Raw genomic sequence first — 19,711 nt, forward strand, 5'->3', positions numbered from 1 at the left:
CATTCTCCAACTGATGGACATCCATTCATCTTCCAGTTTCTAGCTACAACAAAAAGAGCTGCCACAAACATTCTGGCACATACAGGTCCCTTTCCCTTCCTCAGTATTTCTTTGGGATATAATCCCAGTAGTAGCGCTGTTGGGTCAAAGGGTATGCACAGTTTGATAACTTTTTGGGCATAATTCCAGATTGCTCTCCAGAATGGTTGGATTCTTTCACAACTCCACCAGCAATGTATCAGTGTCCCAATTTCCCCACATCCCCTCCAACATTTGTCATTATTTGTTCCTGTCATCTTAGCCAATCTGACAGGTGTGTAGTGGTATCTCAGAGTGGTCTTAATTTGCATTTCTCTGATCAGTAGTGATTTGGAACACTCTTTCATGTGAGTGGATATAGTTTCAATTTCATCATCTGAGAATTGTCTGTTCATATCCTTTGACCATTTATCAATTGGAGAATGGTTCGGTTTCTTATAAATTAGGGTCAGTTCTCTATATATTTTGGAAATGAGACCTTTGTCAGAACCTTTGTCATCTAATAATTTATTTCACAAATTCCTGAAAAAATGTATAAGTATCCAAATGAATCACCATCTGTATTTATGATTAGCTCATAGGGAAACTCTTAAGTTTCATGTCAATGATTTGTTAATACTCACTATAAAAATATACTAGGGCATTTATAGAATTACAGAATCCCAGAGTTGGAAGAGAGCCCAAAGGCCATGTAATCTAAATCATATATGAACCAGCCTTCCCACCTAAAATTTTTTTTTGGAGTTACCTGAGTCATCAAGACCCAAGTCTTCTACTTCTGCTTGGAGACCTCCTATGATAGAGAACCCATTTCATTTATGGATAGCTCTAATGATTACGAAGCTTTTCCTTCTAAGATGAAACCTTTCTAATTTTCACCCATTCTCCTTAGAACCAAGCAGAACAAGGCAGGAACTTTTTTTTCACAACATAGTCCTTCAGATATTTAAACATAGCAATCATGATTCCACTAAACCTTCTCTTTCTAACTAAGCAAACCTGGTTCCTTCAACTTATTCTCATATGGCATTATTTTTAAGCTCTTCTCCATCCTGTTCACCATTATTTGGACTCCCTCTAACTAATGATCTTTCTCAAACATAGGTACAACATGCCATGGCCTTCATGGAATCTAGGGCAAGGTAACATTGCTGGACCCTAAGTCTCTTTAAATTCACTCTAAGATGAGGGATCACTACAGTGCTTTAAAAGACAAAGAGCTAGTTTACTTAAAAAAAAATATGGATAGCCCTGAATGAAATACTGAAGAGTGAAATGAGCAAATCCAATAGAATGTTGGATTCTAAGAACAACTTTGAAGTATTTTGAGTCATTTTGAGTATTTTAAATAATTCAAATCAATAAGGATTCTGAAGGAAGATGTTATCCATATTTAAGGAAAAAACTGATAAATAGAAGTATTTATAGTATGGTTTTACATATATACATACATATTTGTGTCTGATGGTAGCTTTCTCTAAGGGAAGTAAAAACATAAAGCATAACAGAGAATAAAAGAAAACCTGGAAGGAAGCACAGAAAAATAGGGTAGCCTTGAAAACAACATGTATTTATTATAAATGTTTTCTAAAAACTAAACTGCGTGAAATGGAAATTCATGGTTTTAAATTGGATCCTCTTTTTATATTGTGCTGTGGACATGAAATGTTCTTTTTTTGTCTGTATATTTCATTTAAAAGTGAATTTAATTTTTAAAAAATTTACTCTAAGATAACAATAGGGATTTTTTTTTACTGCTATATCACTCTCTGAACTCTGTATCTGTCATTCACTGACTCCCAGATTTTCAAAAACAAACAACTGCTTATCCATGATTACCTTATCTTGTGATGTTTATTTTTTAAAATAGCACATAAATCTTGCATGTAGTTATATTTGTACGTATACATATTCATATGCATATTACATATGCTTGTGTGGGAAGAGAGAATGAGCCCTCCATTAAGAATTAATATGGCTTGGACTCTCAGCTCTATCACTTCTATCTCTGTTATCATTTCCCTCATGTTCGACTCTTGACTTCTAAGTTTTCTCCTAGCTTTAAATCTATGATCTTATGAATTATTTCCCTTCTTTTGAAGTGAAGAGGTTAGATTAGATGCGTTCCAAAATTTTTCCCAGTTCTAAAGTTGTCCTAGTAATGGAAGACACACAGAGACAGATCTAGATGCTTTATCCTTAGGAACCCCTTAAGAGGCCTCTGAGGGTGAAAATAAAGTGGGAAACTTAAAGTGAAGGATATAGTCATTATTAAGGGACAATTCAAGCCCCAGCCAGGTGTACTGTCAGAATTTGGGAACTTGGTTTTTTAAAATGTGCTGATGAGATAGAGAGGATTGTTTAAGTGTCTCTAGGGTCTCTTCCAGTTCTAATGGAAGTGACCAGCTTGGTTAAAGGAAAATACTTAACTACTGATTGATCACTGAATATGCGATAAAGTCTGAGAAGTGGGGATGAGATGAGTTAAAACATAACTAATATTACCATCTGAAAAAAAAGGAAGCCTGTATGAGAAATTAGAAGATTCTAGGCATTAGACTTTACTAGTGTTTATGAAGCCCCTCTGGGGAGGAAAAGGGTACCTTGTCAGGCAGACACATTATTCTCATTGGCTTGTCAAACATATCCTACAACTGGAGAAGAGTACCACGAGCTGTCAGAGTTTGATGAAAACTATCTCCTGTCTAATTTCTTTTGATCTGACTATTCACCAAGGAGCCTTCTGATACTGATTTGACTTCTCAAAGAGACTTTGCTCTTGGGAAGAAAATATCCTGACACAAATATTCTAGTTGATTTTAGAGTTACATTTCTCATTGTAAATGAATAAATTGATACCCATCTAAAAAACAAACAAACAAAAGGTGCACACACCTATATATGCATTACATATGTGTGCATATAAACACATATATGTGTGTATAATTGTTCTCTCTTTTTAAAAATCCACAAACAAAACAATTGTTGAGCACCTACAAGTACCATACTAGGTTTTGTGAGGGGTGACATAGAGAAACTTGTCACCTGACAAATTGATTTAGGATGGATGGGTGCGTTAGATCTGAACCACCCTGGGTGAGCTAACGAAGCTGAGAGACTGAACCTGCAAAGGTGAGAACCATGCACCTCTGTAATGGTGGTTTTAGGGCTTTGGATTCACTTCCTCCTCCTCTGTTTCCACTGGAGTGATACGGATGTAGATGACAGTTTCTTCAGTTTCCTGAGGATATTAGGCTGTCTGACTTCTGAGGTGCATTTCAGCTTTAAATCATGATTCGGGGACCCATAGAAGGCCCCCTCGGGTGCATTCACTTGACAGATCTTTGGCTGGGCAGCCAACCATATAGCTGCTAGTTCGCTCACTTGCTTGCTCGCTCACTCTCCCCTCCCTTTTCCTCCTCCCCCTTTCTCCTTCTCCTCTGGTCCCTCCTTGTCTTTTCTCCATAACTGCAAAAGTACAGGGGACACTCTTTTTTTTAATCACTAATATAATTTTCTGTAAACTAGAGTAACTAAAACAAGCATTCTAACCATAACTTAATGTTTTTTTTTACTTTTATCCTTAGCTCCTAGCCCCAATAACTTGCATATAATAGACATTTAATAAATACTTGTTAACTGACTGCTACTGTATATTGTCCCTAAACAATATACATACTTTAAATCATAACATTGAAACTTATATAAATGAATAATTAAAAGGGACGTTCTCTTTTCCAGTGAATTACATGAGCTACCTATCATTGTACTAACTTGTCTCTATATTTGGAGATGATTTTCTTAAAACTGTCAAATCTAAATTAGAACTGTGAGCAATCAAGGCAGACGAACTAATGAATGATCCATTTAAGACCACTTTTCTCCTGGATTAGTTCTTAAAAATCTATCTGTGATTGATTGCCAATATTTTCTCTGCGATCCCCACTTAAAGATGGCTTTCCTTTGGGGGACTTAAATTGCACAGTACCTTGTGCACAGTAGGTACTCAAGAGGATCTTTAAAAGGGAAGAACGAGTAGTGAATTCCAAGAAGAAAATCTGAAATTAGTCAGATGTATGCCAAACTCTTTTAAAAAACTGTTAGGATGGTAAAAGACTATGAAATTTGTATTTGCAGCTAATAGTTCAACTTATAGTGCCTGGCCCAGAGATGTTGGGTTACTCTTTCCTATGGGATACGCTGGTTGTTTGTGTTTTCCTTTGTTAGCTCCCATCCTAAAAATCCATTCATGAACTACATGCGATTTTTTAAAAAAGGCAGCTGGTGATGAAGGTAAGTATTGTGGTGTCTTGTGGGGTGAGGGTAACAGATGGGGGTGAAAGGTCAGCAGTTTGCTTTGACTTGACAAATGGCAGGCATTTGACAGCAAATTAAATGTCAAATAAACCTGGCAAATGATTCAGGAAATCAATAGTGAGTGAAAAAAGTTATGAGAGCTTTGCATCAGGCTCTTTGGTCACCTTGGCCCCCCTGGGAAATAAGTCTGGCAGGATTTTCAGATGTTAAGGATGCACGGCGATAAATAGAGGGCTCTTTGAAAACGACTGCCTCCCATGATTTTAAGGAGGTCCTGCCTGAAATGGGCCACCCCGCTGTGTGTTAATTGTGTTACACGTATGTATCCATCATTCTGTGAAGTTTCCACGGTCGCCTCTTCCCAGATGGCTCCTGGGCTGCTGACCCGCTTAGTTGAGCGAGGAGGGACGGGCTCAGATGGAGGGTATTTGAATCTCCAATATGCATGTGGGTCTCAGTACGGCTTTTTATTGTATTCTAACAGCAGATATAAATAGTTGAATTTTTAAGATCTCTTCCTTCCTCCATTAGAACCAATTAGATATTAAAAATTGTTTGTAGAGTTGACTCTCCAGTAAGTCTGGGCTGTGACCTGGGGCTCTGACTTTTGGAACCAGGTGGTCATGACTTCAGGTAGCTGGCCAGGAAGAAGGATGGTTATATAGACCAGTTGCTCTTAACTTTTTCTTTTTCTTTTTCTTTTTCTTTTTCTTTCTTTTTTTTTTTTTTTTTTAGAAAGATATGGACTGGGTGACTATCCCCTAGCCTCCTGGCTTCTTCCCTCTTCCCCTTTATAATCCCACCTCCAGAATCATATTTCTGTCCTTTTGTTTTTTTTTTTACTTTTTTTATTTGATTTGTATCTAGACCTAAAGTAAGAAGAGCTGGTCCATTGGCAGTCTCTACTCCATTCCTCTCTGAAGGGGTATGGTTTTTTGGTGAAAATAAATTAACTTAGTGCATTTATTCTGTCAAAATGGCTCCTGAGTTGAGAATATGCCCTTTAGGCTACATTAAGCAGATTCAGCTCCCTTCTTAGCTGTCAAATTTTTTGCCCTGTGACTTGGAAGCAGAAGCAGGGAGCTAGGCTCCTTTTAAGCATGACAAACAACAATGGTATTTGACATCCTAGAACAGTATTTCATCTGAATCTCAAATTAGAGCACTTTTTGTTAATATATAGTAGTTCCCATGATAATGTGTTGATTGAATAGAATAGGATGATTTTGAAAGTTTCTACAAACTTTAATCAATTTCCTTTTACTTTTTTTTTCCAAATAGGGCAAGGAGCACTATTTGTCATTAATGACATAATCATTATAAGAATAAATAGAAATATGACAGAATTATTTCATATGCACACATATTTGTGTCTAATGGTAGCCATGGGGGGAAGAAAAAAAGAATTTATATGATAATTTTATTACATATTTAAAAGGAACAGCAAGTTATATATAAAAGACTTGCAATTTCACATGCAATCATTTTGTTTTATTATACTGTTCTGGAAATGCTTGTTTTATTCTATAAATAAAAAATAAATAAAATTCAAAGATTTTTAAAAATATATATATTTAAACAGCCTTTAGGGTTATAAAGTGCTTTCATAGTCATGGATGAATGAATGAATAAAAACAGTAAATCATTTACTGCATATAAAGCACTGGACTAAGACTGGGGATACAAAGTAAAGAGTAAGGCAGTGCATGCTGAAAAGGAGCTTATATTCTAATGGGGAGCAGCCATCATCTCATTTATTCCACAGCAATCCAAGATGTAGGTATTCTCATTTTGCAGATATTATTGTATCTACTTGCTCTAGTCTTCCCCACTAGGAATCCATTCATCCACTAAAATGGTTCTCCTAAAGCACAAATCCAGCCATGTCACTCTCAGTAAAGTCCAGTGGTTCCCTGTGGCTTACAGGGTCAAAAATAAAATGCTTTATTTGGCAATCAAAACCCTTTTTAACCCAGCCCCCTCCCACCTTTCCAGTTAAACCTTACTCCCACTGATGTCCTGGTGGTTCTACCAACAAGATACTGCATCTCTCCACTCCTGGCCTTCACATCTGGAATGTTGTCCCTTTTCCATTCCAACTGCTGACCTCCCTGGCTTCCCGAAGTCTCAGTTAAATTCTCACCTTCTACAGGAAGGCTCCTCCAACCCACTAATTCCAGTAATCTCTGTTAATTATTTCCTATTTGTCCTATATAAAGCTTGCTCTGTATGTTTTTGTATCTTGTCTCCCTCCTTGAGATCCAGGACTGTTTCTTGCCTCCCTTTTGTATCCCAGTGCTTGGCTCCTAGTATATGCTGAATAAATGTTTATTGATTGATTGATTGAGATAAGGAAATGGAAATACCAAGAGGTTACCTGACTTGCCAGTATCTACAATATCCCTTTCAAGGTCACATAGCTGATAGTGGACCTGCACTTCGAACTTTTTTTTTTTTTTTTTTAAATTCTACTACTTTTTTTTTTCCCCCAGCATACCTTCCAAGCATAAATTTGAAAACACAATTTTGGATCCTACTCTCAAAATGGCCATGAAATTATAGTTAAACTTATCTGTCTATCTCAGATATCTCATAATCCACCAGTAAGAGCTTATCCTGGTGGAAATTTCACCCAAAAAAAAACTGAGATTGGGTTAGGCCAGGGGTACTTTAAAAGAATGAGAGAAAAATAAAGAGAGACAGAGAGACACACAAAGAGAGAGAAACACAGAGGGGGGAGAAGAAAGAGAAGAGAGAAGCAGAGAGACAGAGTCCCCTTTGACAGTCCTGTAAAGTCTGATCTCCTTTCATAATAATAATTTCAAATAACTAAATAAAAATACATAAGATTACAAAGGAATTCTCTGTTGACATAAATTATAGACACTTTTAAAAACTAAGTTCCTGGACCCCGGTTAAGAACCCCCAGTTATATGCTCTTTTGAGTCACAGAGTTCTAAAATACAATTTTATGTATTCGCTATAATTCTCCATTCTATGCTTCTCCATAAAACCTATAGGAAATGCCTGTGAGCTGGATTTTACTATATGTGGCAGACATATGAATAAAACCATCTAACAGTTACCACAGGTGCTTGAAAAATAGCTTCTGGGGAGATGAGACTGGATGGGCAGGTGCTGGAGCTCCTGCCAATGGAGAAGGTCAGGACCCACAGAAAAGTGTTAAATCCGAATTGACAGCTGATGTGGAGAGCCAGGGGAAGGACTCAACCAGTGTGCAGTACTGCATTATTCAGGACGCCTGTTTAGCCTTGGGATAAGGTCATTTAAATTTTATGGAGCCTCTACTCAGTTTGAAATGCCAGTTTCTATGTTGTTTAAATACTTCCTGAGGATTTAAAGACCTACTAGGAAGGAGGAGGGAAGGGAAAAGGAAAGGTCTGTTAGGGAAAAAAGGGATCTCAGTTTGGGGCCAAAGGGAGACTATTGAGTACTCACTTTGTGGGACTGATGTGGGCACCAATTGGAATCAGCAGACTTAAGAGTTTTGAATCCTGGCTTTTATTAGTACTTTTCCCTATGACTTAAGGCAACCTATTTACTTTTCTAAGCCTCAGTTTTTCCCATCAGTAAAACGGATGAATTGGAGAGTTGATTTTCAAGAACCATTGCTAGCTCAAAAATTATGATTTTTTTTCTTCTATATTTTAAAATAGATGGAAAAAATCCTGCACTTTCCCCCACAATCTGCAAGATGGGATAACTTTCTTAAAGGCTATTTAAAGGAGGTCTCTCTGACTATCTCTTGATTTCAGGATAAAAAGAAAAATGGAGAAATAGATTGAGAGCTAAAGGGGACCTTTGAGGGTTCTAAGCTGATCCCTTTACTTTACAGACAAGGAAGTCAAACATAGAGAATGAAGGGGCTTGCAATTTACGCAGAATCTTGGAGGTTCACTTCCAGACTGATTGTTGTTATGCTATTGCAATCCTGTCTCTTTGAGATCCCATTTGGAGCTTTCTTGGCAAAGATACTGGAATGGTTTGCCATTTTTTCCAACTCATTTTACAGATGGGTAAGCTGAGGCAAATAAGGGCAACCCAACTAGCTGGCAAGATCACAGAGCCAGTTAAGTGTCTGAAGCTGTATTTGAACTCAGAACCTCCTGACTCCAGGGCCTCTATCTTCTCCCCCACTTAGCTGCCTCCTATTTGCTGTCCTGCTAATAGACTTATCTTATCTAGAATTGACACTCCCCTGAAGTTGCCATCCATTCTGGGGGGATGACTTTATCTGAGATACTGTTTATCTTTGAATAAACAGCCTCTTTCTCCATCTTAGCCTCCTCAGCAGCTACAAGAAACTGTGTTTCAGGCTAGAGAGCAATCAGACCCATTCGGCAGCATCTCTGCTGGTGTTTTTTGTTTTTGTTTTTTTTCCCTTATAGTCTATCAGGATTAAAAAGCAGGGGAATAGAAAAGAGAAATGAAATAGGAATCTAGAATTTTTGTTCCTTTGACTTTTAAGTATTAGATGAGAAAAAAAGGAAAAAGGATAAAGAAGGGGGAAGAAAATAAAAGGATAAAGACGGAAGAAGGATGCTTGTAAGATATCAAGGGAAATGAAAGGGCCGATATAGGGATCAGTATTGTACTAAAGAGAGAACAGGAAAAAGGTACACAGGTGTCCAGTGGCAGCCACACTCCGCTGTAACTTATTCTTCACTAAGGAAAGCTGGATTTTCCAGGAGATTTTTGGAAAGGCGATGTATGAAGCAAAACTGAAATATATAAAATAAACAATAAGTGTTTTTTTTAATACTTACCAGTCTTAGTGGGAATCAGGGCATATTATAAAATTGTATCACCCATAATTTTCAATCTATAAAAATATTCCATAACTATTAACTCCAAAATTCTCAACAAGTTTAGCAGGAGTGACCTGCATAATAATGTAACTCACTTTTTATTTATTTCCATTAAACAAACACTTCTTCTACAATGGCCCCTCGGTCCTCATCTTTGATAAGGTTGGATGGGTTGGTTCCTTCTCAGCTGTAGATTGTTAATCTGCTAGGGCAGGAAGAGTTTTCTTGTGATGTTGGGTCAAACCCTTATAGCTGTGTGACCCTGGAGAGCCATTTAAACTCTGATCTCAATTTCCTCATGTATAAAACAGGAATGATGTAGCAATAACCCCCAAAGATTTGTTGTGAGGCTCAAGTGAAATTACATATACAAAGCATTTTGTAAACCTTAAAATGACATATAAATATTATTCAAAAGAATTCCACATCTGTTATCCTATCCCAAGACCTCACAGATAGCAAAGTGAAGTACTAACACTAATGGAATGTGAAATGCAAATGAAAACTAATAAGAGGGAATTAGTCCAGCCTTTGAGGACCAGGCTTACTCTTGTGTAGTATCTACTCACTAATCCTTTTATCAAGATTTCCTCATTTTTTGGAAGTCTGGTGACATCTAAGGACCCTTTCCCAGAATAACTAATATCTTCATTTTAAACTTTAAAACTCTTCCAAAAAAAAACCAAACAAATATTTTTAAAAAATATCCTACATTTGATTACAAAGAGAATTAATTACTTTGAAATACAGTTGTCAAAAAATTGTTTTTTAAACCAAGGCCATGAATTATGTGACATATAAAAAATTTGAGAGATGTAGTTTCTTGGTAATTGATCATTTTATTAGTCAATGATGGCAATAATTAACAAAAGTAGTGACATCATTGAAGTGCAAGAGTCCCTCATAGAAGTAACTCAATATTCATATGCATTGGAAGAGTGGATATTCCTGAGGGTGGCAATTGATGCTGACTGGTTAACAAGTAAAGGAAGAGAATTACTATTATCAGAAGAGGGGTACCTGTTCTAAAGGGGATGGAGACTTTGATTACTACCTGTCTGACTAGGCACAATGGTCAGGATTTCACTCATTAGATTAAATTCTTTGTCAATAGTGTATCATTAGGCATCTCCCTCAGTATCAGTTTCCCTGCTGTAAAATGTAAGGGTTAGCTGCTGTGTTCCCTGAGATTTCTTCCAGCTATAAATATACTATTTTTATTTATTTATTTATTCATTCATTTATTTGTTTATGTATGTATGTATTTATTACTAAATAAACTATAAAGTAAGAAAATGGAAGTAAAGTTTGCAAAACCTAAAAACCTAGAGAAAAATTAGATACAGAGAAGATTCCATTATACTTAAAATCTCTGTAAAATAAAAACTGTCCAAGTCCTAGTCCATTTCAGTTAGTATTTAATCCAACCAAATTCTAAAACATACACACAATCATTACCATTACCATCACTATCAACATTATTTTTAACCTTGAGTTCATAGCAATAAACTTTGATTCATTCTCTTGAATACTGGGGAAAAAATCTTATCAGAATAGTTAAAATGAAATGTGGGAAGGTATAAGAAAATAGAGATAAGGAAATGGGAGATAAGCAGAGTCAGAAATAGAGAAAATTTCATTTCCTTCTCATAGAAATAAAGTATTTCCAAGGAAACCTGGGGGAGAATTTAATAATAAAGAGCAATAATCATATATTAATGTTACAATATTAATATAATAGTATTAATTATAATAATACAAGCTGGCATTTGAAAATAGTACTTTAAGTTTTATAAAGTGCTTTCCGAATATTCTCATACAATCACTCTGGGAGGAAGGTGGCTATTATTATTATTCCACCATCACAATGTTAGAGTCAGTTACAGTGTGTCCCACTGTGGCGGATCAGACCTTCTCTGCCGCAGGTCCCACACCAATAGTCCCTGTGAACATTTGGGGTGACTCTCTGACTTTGTGCATCTTGCATTTCTTCTGGTCAAATCCAGTTCTTCTTTGTTCATGGAGCCCAGCACCTTCTCTGCTGAGGGCACGCCATGCTGGCAGTCCTGTGCCAGTGTCTCCCATGTCATACAATCAGTTCTAAAGTTCTCCAGAGAGACCTTGGACTGCCCTTGTATCACTTTTTCTGACCACCTTGTGAGCGCTTGCTCTGTATGAGTTCTCCATAAGATAATCTTTTTGGCAAGCGTGCGTTTGGCACTCGAACAATGTGGCCAGCCCAGCTGAGTTGTGCTCTTTGCAGTAGAGCTGGAATGCTTGGCACTTTAGTTCAAAAAAGGACCTTGTTCTATCCAGTGCATCACCTAATGCACCTAGTAAGTGTTTAGTAAATATTTTTGATGAGCTGACCAATTCTTTGAACTATATGTTAGCAACAGCAGCCACAGAAAAATTCTACTTTTAACTAACACCTTTCAGGTTGAAAAGTGTTTTTTACAGATTGCATTCAGTCTTTATGATGAAAAAGTCTACTTTTAACTAACTTTAAACTTGAAAAGTGTATTTTTTATAGATTTCATTTAGTCTTTACAATGAAAAAATCTACTTTTAACTAACTTTAAAGTTGAAAAGTATTTTTATAGATTTCATTCAGTCTTTATGGTGAAAATTCTGCTTTTAACTAATTTTGAAGTTGAAAAGTATTTTTTACAGATTTCTTTCAGTCTTCACAATGATCTCAAAAGATTGGTGGTACTTTTGGCGGGAGAAGAGTGGATTTTGTGATTTCATTTGTTTAAGGGGCTCCTTCATGAATATACTTCCTTCACCAACTTATAATTGGTGGAATATACTTACCGAGTGGCTAAGGGACTTCATATAAGATCCTATAGCCAGAGGGAAGACTTGAACACGAAAGGTGGCTTTGAGGCTAGCTCTATCAACTACAACACACTGTCTCTCTGAAAATATAATCATTCCCCTTTTACAGATGAGGAAGGCAGATATTATAATATCATACTATCTATATATTATATTGCATTATGTTATATCATGTGATGATATTATATTATGTTATATCATATCCTATTGTAATATTATCAGGTATTGCAGAGTGATTTACTCAGGGCCACCCAGCAAGCCAGATCTCAGACACAGCTCCAGGTCCCAAGGCCAGTGTGCTTTCCATTACAATAACCCGCCCATCATGGATGCGGAATTCTTGTGTTTTTTGGACTGACAGCAGCCCTCCAGTGTCCCTTCCGATCTAAGATTCTCCTCTCCTGAGATCCTTTGATTCTGTGAACTGTAGTTTACTGAGCCTGGAGCTAAGCTCTCCAATCATAACAAAGGCAGATGCATATAAAAAGGAGGCCCAATTTGGTCTGGTGTGTAAGGCTCTCTGAAAAAATCAAAGAACTAGTCATCAGAGAGCTCTCCCATATCGCTGAACAGTTAGGACTTTACACACCCGGGAGCTATTTCCCCGTTCTCCCTCTATTGGTTTTCTGTGCCCTGGGCCCACGTTTTGACCCGTCCAAGCCTTCCAACACCTTTGTGTATTTTACTTGAGCCTCCACAGGTCCAGTGAGATGGGCTTTGGAGCTCTGGCAGCCCGGACGCGTTCATTCTACAGCAGAAAGGTTTATTTGTGTAAGCCAGGAGTTGGGTCCAGTTTTTGTTCCCAGGGTCTGCCGTGATCTCGCGTATTAATCAATAGGCGGTGGGTAAATACGTACCATGCAGAACCAAATGGAGGCTTTTGTTCATTCTTAGCAGCATGGACTCCCATTCTGAATGACCTCACCCTCTGTTCCAAATGTGGGCAATATGGAAATGAATGTGCCGGACATGGGCGTGTTGCTGCTGTCTGCTTCTCAGACGTGACTCTTGGGGTTAGTTAAGTAAGAGTTTTTGCAATCTTTTTCTTCTGTTTCCTTCCCTCCTCCTTTTAAAAAAGGGGGTTGTGAAAGGAAAAAGGCAGTAAGCATTTGCATTGCACCTACTAAGTGCCAGGCACTAAACTAAGCCATTTCATTTGAGGTGGGATTTTGAGGTGAGACGTGCCCCCCAAAAGGGAGGAAAACCTTGAGTGCTTTGCTTTAAGGGGGGTACATCTTTCTCTCTGAAAACCTCTAAGAAGGGAGCCCAAGAAGAATGCCCCAGACAGACTGAGGGCTGTAGCATCCCCCAGTGCCTCCAAGTTAATTAAAAAAGGAGAGAGAGGATTTTTGTGGGGGACTCTAGTTGCTAACAGTTCACTTTCTGTTCTCCAGAAGAACAGAAGATTCATTAGAGAGTCCTGCTGACTCAGCCATCTGACACACATACATACACCCCTCCTCTTCTTCCCTCCTTCTTCTCCCCTCCACCACCAACTCCCTCTCTCTCCAGACAAACAACATCATGCTTGAAGAGGCAGCTGGGATGGGAGATGTAATGGGAATAGTCCCTGCATGGGCTCGAGAACCGTGCTGATTGCGCCACTAACTAGCTGTGTGACTGAAGTCCCTTTCTAGCCCTAAATTTCTGTGACTCTCAATGTTTTGTTCATATAAACAGAAAAAATACCTGGGTGTTATTTTAAATAAAAAGTTAGTGTTAGAAACCAGTGTATAGGTAACCTCGTTACCTCTCGTAATTTAGTTCTAGTACTTTAGGTTTTTTTTGTTTTATTTTACCAAAAAATGCAGAAAATGTCCTTGGTATAATTATCTTAATTGTATTTTGTTGGTATTGATTTTCCCTCTAAAATCTGCATTATTAAAAAGGGAGGGTAGATTTCTTTACCTTTAAATCTCTGCCTCTGAGAGTTGGTTGTCCCCCGGGAGCCGATGTTCCTCTCTCTGCAGACTAATCAGTCAGATGGGCATACAGGAGGCTTTACAAACCAGAGCCCTCAGTTTGAATCTTGCTGTTTGGTGAATCCATCACAATGCTCATTCTTTAAGGCTGTGAATAGATGTGTGAGACTTCATTACTTAACCTTCCTATGTTTAGACCTAGATTTAGAGACAAGATTTCCTTGTCTAAAATGAGACGTTTGCTTTTTATTTTTCGAAACATATGCATGGACAATTCTTCAACATTAGCCCTTGCAAAACCCTGTGTTCCAGTTTTCCTCCTCTTCCCCCACGCCTTCCCCTACATAGCAAAAAGTGGTACAAATATATGTTAAATCCAATATATGTATACATATTTATACAATTATCTGATTTTCTTTTTAAAAGAGACTGCTTTCTCCTGCAAGAAGGAGGGGAGGGAGAGACTAGACGCAGGAAAACTAGTTAGGAGGCTATTTTTGTAATTCAGGCGTGAGACACTAAGTATCTTATGTTCTCAGCACATACAGGATAGATACAAACACACGACATGGAGCTACAGATGAAAACATGGCGCAGAATCCGAGAGGAAAGAAATCTTGTTGTTCTGAGCATGTTGATATGTCATAGAATCACATTGCATCTTAGAACTGGAAGAGACCTTAGAAGTCCACCTTCCCATCCCATTTTGGGGATTTCTTCTAGGGGAGTTTTGAGAGATGGTTGTTGTTCAGTCTCTACTTGCAAGCCTGTTCTTTTTTCCGTCCATGATAACCTGATTCCATTTTGGAATACTATTAGTTATTGTTGTTATTGCTTTTTAACGCTTTGAAAAGTTGATGGGTCCCAGTTCTTTACTTTGGAGCTATTGAATAAACTGAATAAATTTAGCTTCAGATATTTCAAGCTAGCAACCCATGCCCTTCTCTTCCTCAAGAGAAACAGAACAGTCTCGACCATTTCTCATAATGTGATCTTAACTCCTGAATGTGTCAACGAGTCTAGAACCTATCAATCTCTCACATTCCTGTAGAGCATCCATTCTTCTCACTTTGTAAGATCCGTGAAGAACGGACGTGCGTACTTCTCACTCAGATCAGCTATGGACACAATACCAGGCTCTTTCCCCTTAAAACAAGGATTCTTGACTTTTTCTATGTCGATAGACCCCTTTGGCAATCCGGTGACGTCCATGGACCTTTCTTAGAATTGTTGTTCAGCTGTTCTTCGTGGCCCCACATGGGGTTTCCTTGGCAAAGACACTGGCTGGCTATTTCCTTCTCCGGTTCATTTTACAACTGAGGCAAACAGGGTTTACCTACAGTCACATAGCTAGTACGTGGGAAGATGAGTCTTCTTGACTCAAGACCTGGCAAAACCTCTATCCTGTGCAAAACCCAGTTGCCCCTTTCTTAGTATGCTAATTAAATGCATAAAAGACACTATTTTTAACCTTTTAAACCCTTTTTTAAAGGATTACCCAAAACTCAAGTATATCAAAAACAGAGGAATCAAAATATACTCCCCCCCCAAAAAAAAGAATTTACAAATTCATTGACCCCTGGTTAAGAATTCTTAATTCATCTATTCTAAAGCCAGTGAGATCACCAAATTGATAAGCAGAGAGAAATGATGTTAGACATTGGGATAGTCATCAGATGGTAAGAAATCATGGGTGCCATTCATCTTTCCAAGTTTGTATGGATAGCACCAGAATATAAGGATCTACCCTCCTTTTTTACAGTGCCTTACCTCTTATGAGCCTACTTTTTTTATACTTCTTTCTCTCTTATTGTACACCTTTTCCCTTTATAGTCCTACTTTTTTGCCTACTTTCTCTCTTATTTTATCCCTTTTCTCTCCTATAATCTTACTTTTTGCATACTTCTTTTTCTCTCTCTTATGGTATTTCTTTTCCTTCTATCTCTGTCTTTGTTTAAAAAACATAGTTTTATGTGTAAGCATTCTTGTAAGAAAAAAATACAGTAAATATCCAAAAAAAATTTTTTTTAATCACCTTTAATCTAACTTGCCCTTTTCCTGCCCATTCTCCTTCTCCAATTTGCCTACCCTTAGAAGACATATAGCTCTTCTAAATTTTTAAGATTTTGAAGAAGAAAAAAGAGTACTATTACTATTTGGGGGGGAAAAAAAAAGCAATCTTGGTTTAGAAGCAATTTGGGCTAATGAATGAAGTACCTAAATTGGAAGAAAGACCTGGATTCAGATCCCACCTTTTGACTCTAATTGTGTGACCATTACAAAATTACTTGACTTCCCCAACCTCCAAATCCATCTATTAAGATGATATACATTATGTATCCTTATTATGTTAATAGACGATATATATTATATCATTATACCCTAGAGAGGGGTGGGTATTCAATTTGAGTTTTTAATAGTCTTTGGGATAGCTTAAACAACTATTTAGTCATCAGTAGGGATGGTTGAGTTTTCTTTCAAGTATCTCTCTCCCCAATTCTGTCTCTTTCATTTTATAATGAAATGGCTGATTTCTCCTCCTTAAAGTGAGAACATTGTTGTGTGGACTTCCCAGGAAGAATCCTGACAATACGTGAGAAAACCAGCAGCTCTGCAGCCCCACACTCGCGCTCCCTCTGGCCCGCGCTGGGGAGAGCCATTCATGGGGGCTACAGAAGCGTTTTCTTGTGAGGGCAGAACAGTTTGCACAATGGTCCGAAAGAAGTGATGGAAACGTGTTGCTTTTCTTTCTTGGGAACTTCTGTTCTGAGACAACTGAATGAGACCTTTACAAATGCGGCGGCAGCCTCCTCCCTCAGCAAACCTGGCCCCGTTCCCAGCTCGGAGACTGGGAACACCAAATATTCCGCTTTCTGGGAGCCCCACAGCCTGCCCCGAAGCCCGTCTGCAGCCGGCGGGCTGGCGTCATCGGGTGGGTGTCGGGGGAGGAGGGGGGCTCCTGGCTGCGGCCGCCAGCTCCGGGGTCTGCCAGATGCCTCAGGACCCAGCCCTTGGTTACATCGTCCTGTGGAGGAATTTTGGCCGAGAGACAGTCTGGCTGGGACCGGGGCTCAGCTGCGGGCTTCCTTCTGTTTAATCCCTCATCTTCATTCACATCCAACCGGAGGAAAACAAACCCAAACAAACTTTTGTGGGAGGAATCCCCTCGGTATCATAGGTGAAGGCCTTTGGGGCGTGCTGAGGGTTTCTGCCAGCGGGATGAGAAGCGCAGGGTGAGTTGGATGGAGTGGCCGGGGGTGACGGGTGTCTGGAAGCCAGAGGCAGGGAGAGACGGGACCCCATGGATCGGTGAGCATCAGCCCGAGTTTGTGTGTCAGGTTTGTAGCCACATCTAAGAAAGGGGAAGCCGGGGCTGTCGCTGGAGGGGGCAAGGCTCTTGTCGAGCTGCATGCAGTTTGGTAGCAGTGTGAGACCACCGAAGAGAGAGTACGGGAATGATTCCTTTACCACCTGTTGGGGTGAGAGCCCCATTTCGGCGGCATCTGGAGGCGGTCTGCTCTTGCCAGTGTGAGAATCAGGGACTCGGGACTGCATTGGGCAGGTGTGTATGGAAAACTATTGTGCAGAAGATGTGACTAAAGGAGACGTCTCTTTATTCCCACCCAGTCTGAAACCATCCATCAGGTGCAGCAGAATCTTTGTTTCTAAGGCTGCTCTGTCGGGAGGAATCTGGACAGCAGGCTTTATTATTCATTTGAGTTTAGATTTCTTTTAGATCATTGCAATTAGTGAACTCCATTTAATTTTCTTTTAAATGCCCAAAGTGGTCAAAGAAAAGGTTGCCAGATCTAGAAATCAGTTTCAGATTAGAACATTGGCAACAAAAGAATCTTTTATTCAATGAATTCATTTAATTTTTTTTTCTGGAACTCTTCCCTTATCCCAAGTCTCTTGCTAGCTCATACAATGCAACATTATTCTACTTTGGAGTTTCTTTCTTTCTTGGCTAAAAAACCTTTAATCATCTTTTAAATATATTCAACTTGATCATTGTCTTTCCCATCCAAAGTGTCTTTAATTTTTCTTGATAGAATTCTTTTAATTATGCTTTGGCTCCTCCTGCTTCTTTAGGAGGATGCTTAGATTTTTTTCAATTCTTTTGTCCCATCAGAACTTTCCTTTGGTCCCCCCTCCTGTTCTTTTGCTGTGCTTCTGGATTGTGTCCTATCTTGTTCTTCTGTGCCTTGCTCAGGGAGTATTGCTGAGGAAAACGACGATGTTGCTAGTCTGTCATCAGGAGCATGTTTTTTACGCTTTTTACAGAGCATCTCTATCTGCTGCTTCTGCTGTCCTGGTCTTAGTGGTGATGGAGAGCAAAGATCCAAATTCAATTGAGATCTCTCGGATATTTCTGAAATTCTGCTCACCCAGCTTCAGCTTTAGGGGAGCACCAACTGCTTTCCCCCGTAACACCCTCCTAGAGTTTCACTCTTTCCCTTTTTTGGGTTATGTTTCTTTCTGGAACGACAAATCCTACTGTGTTTTGCGGTCAATTGATCAGTAAATCAACAGGAATTTACTGACTATTCACGTTGTGCCAGGGACTTTGCTAGATGCTACAGATACACAAACATGAAGGAAACAGCTTAAAATTTCAAGTTAGCTTATGTTCTCTGTGTAGCAGAAAGTCTGCATGAACCAGGTAACGTGGCTATACGCGCCTGCTTTTCTGTCGGATACTTATTCTGTACTTGGTGGCCACACACTGTTGCTGCTGGGGGATGGGGAGGGGCCCACAGGTGGGAGATTTCTGCCCAGGAGCATCATTACAGTTGTGATGTAGCCTCTGCAAGCGGGAAGACCGCAGGTAGGCGTGGGAGGAGCCAGAAGAGGAAAGCAGAGCTCGTGCCCTGCTGGCTTTTAATCTCTGTCTTGCAGAGTCTTTCCAGCAGTGAGCCCCGTCTTGCTTCATCTGTTTTTGCGTTTGCTTTTACATCAGGAGCCTCCCAAGGGCAATATGGCCGCCTTGCCCAGTGGAAAGATTTGCTCTGTGTTTTCCTGCAGTTTTCTCTGAGCAAAATTAATTAATTAATAACCGGCAGTCTGTAAGCTTGCCTCAGACAGCCATTCTCATTGGACTAATTGGTAGTCCGGGTTTTCTGGGTGACAGTCATTCCACAGTGAGGCTCCTAATTAATCTCTGCACAGTTCTCACCAGAAGAAGGGCTGATGAGACGAAACATCCACAATTACCATGAGAAAGGAAGCCTCAGATCCCTGTCGGGTTTTCCTGGAGCCCGCCTCTGCATGGGATGGGCATGGCGCTAGCCCAGAGGGGCAGACTCGCTCTTAGCTGGACGGTGAGGGGCGGGAGAAGGCTGAAGCGCTCGGACCACACGGACTGGCCGCGGAGTCTCCGCTGTGCCCATTGTGCGCTCTCGTTTAATAACGCTGATTACGGTTTCATTGTGAGACGGTGGAATGACTACAGGGCACGGGGGATGGAGAAGAACATCTTCTGCTGGCCAGAAAGGCACAGTTCAGCTAAAAGTTTTCTTTTTTCTGTGTGTTCATGCTTACAGGACAGAAAATTCTTCACCACCGAAGTGACGTTTTAGAGACTGTCGTCCTGATCAACCCTTCGGACGAGGCAGTCAGCACCGAGGTAAAGCTGGTCCAGACGCCCCTCCTCCTGCCCCCCTCCCCAGTCCCCCCCCCAGAGGGACAGGCAGACATCTAGAGCAGGGCTGGGAAGGACCAGAAGCCTGTACCCTGCTGCCCACTCCCAGGAGTTGCACATTC

General features: G+C 39.6%; 1 protein-coding gene across 2 annotated transcripts in view; it reads left to right on the forward strand.

Annotated features, from left to right (window-relative positions):
• The window catches only part of MAP1B (microtubule associated protein 1B), a 107,943-nt gene that overhangs the window by 64,657 nt on the left and 23,575 nt on the right, over positions 1–19,711 (forward strand). The window contains exons 1-2 of one of the 2 annotated variants that reach the window (XM_074282229.1): positions 16,939–17,181; positions 19,492–19,574. Coding sequence is in view for 1 of the 2 variants with exons in the window: in XM_074282228.1 (XP_074138329.1) it covers positions 19,492–19,574 (83 nt within the window). In the remaining variant the exon portion in view is untranslated. Of the gene's footprint in view, positions 1–16,938; positions 17,182–19,491; positions 19,575–19,711 lie in introns of those variants that run through there. The other variant, XM_074282228.1, reaches the window with a different exon arrangement.

This window comes from Sminthopsis crassicaudata, chromosome 1 (assembly GCF_048593235.1).
Source record: "Sminthopsis crassicaudata isolate SCR6 chromosome 1, ASM4859323v1, whole genome shotgun sequence".
Taxonomy (NCBI): Eukaryota; Metazoa; Chordata; class Mammalia; order Dasyuromorphia; family Dasyuridae; genus Sminthopsis; species Sminthopsis crassicaudata.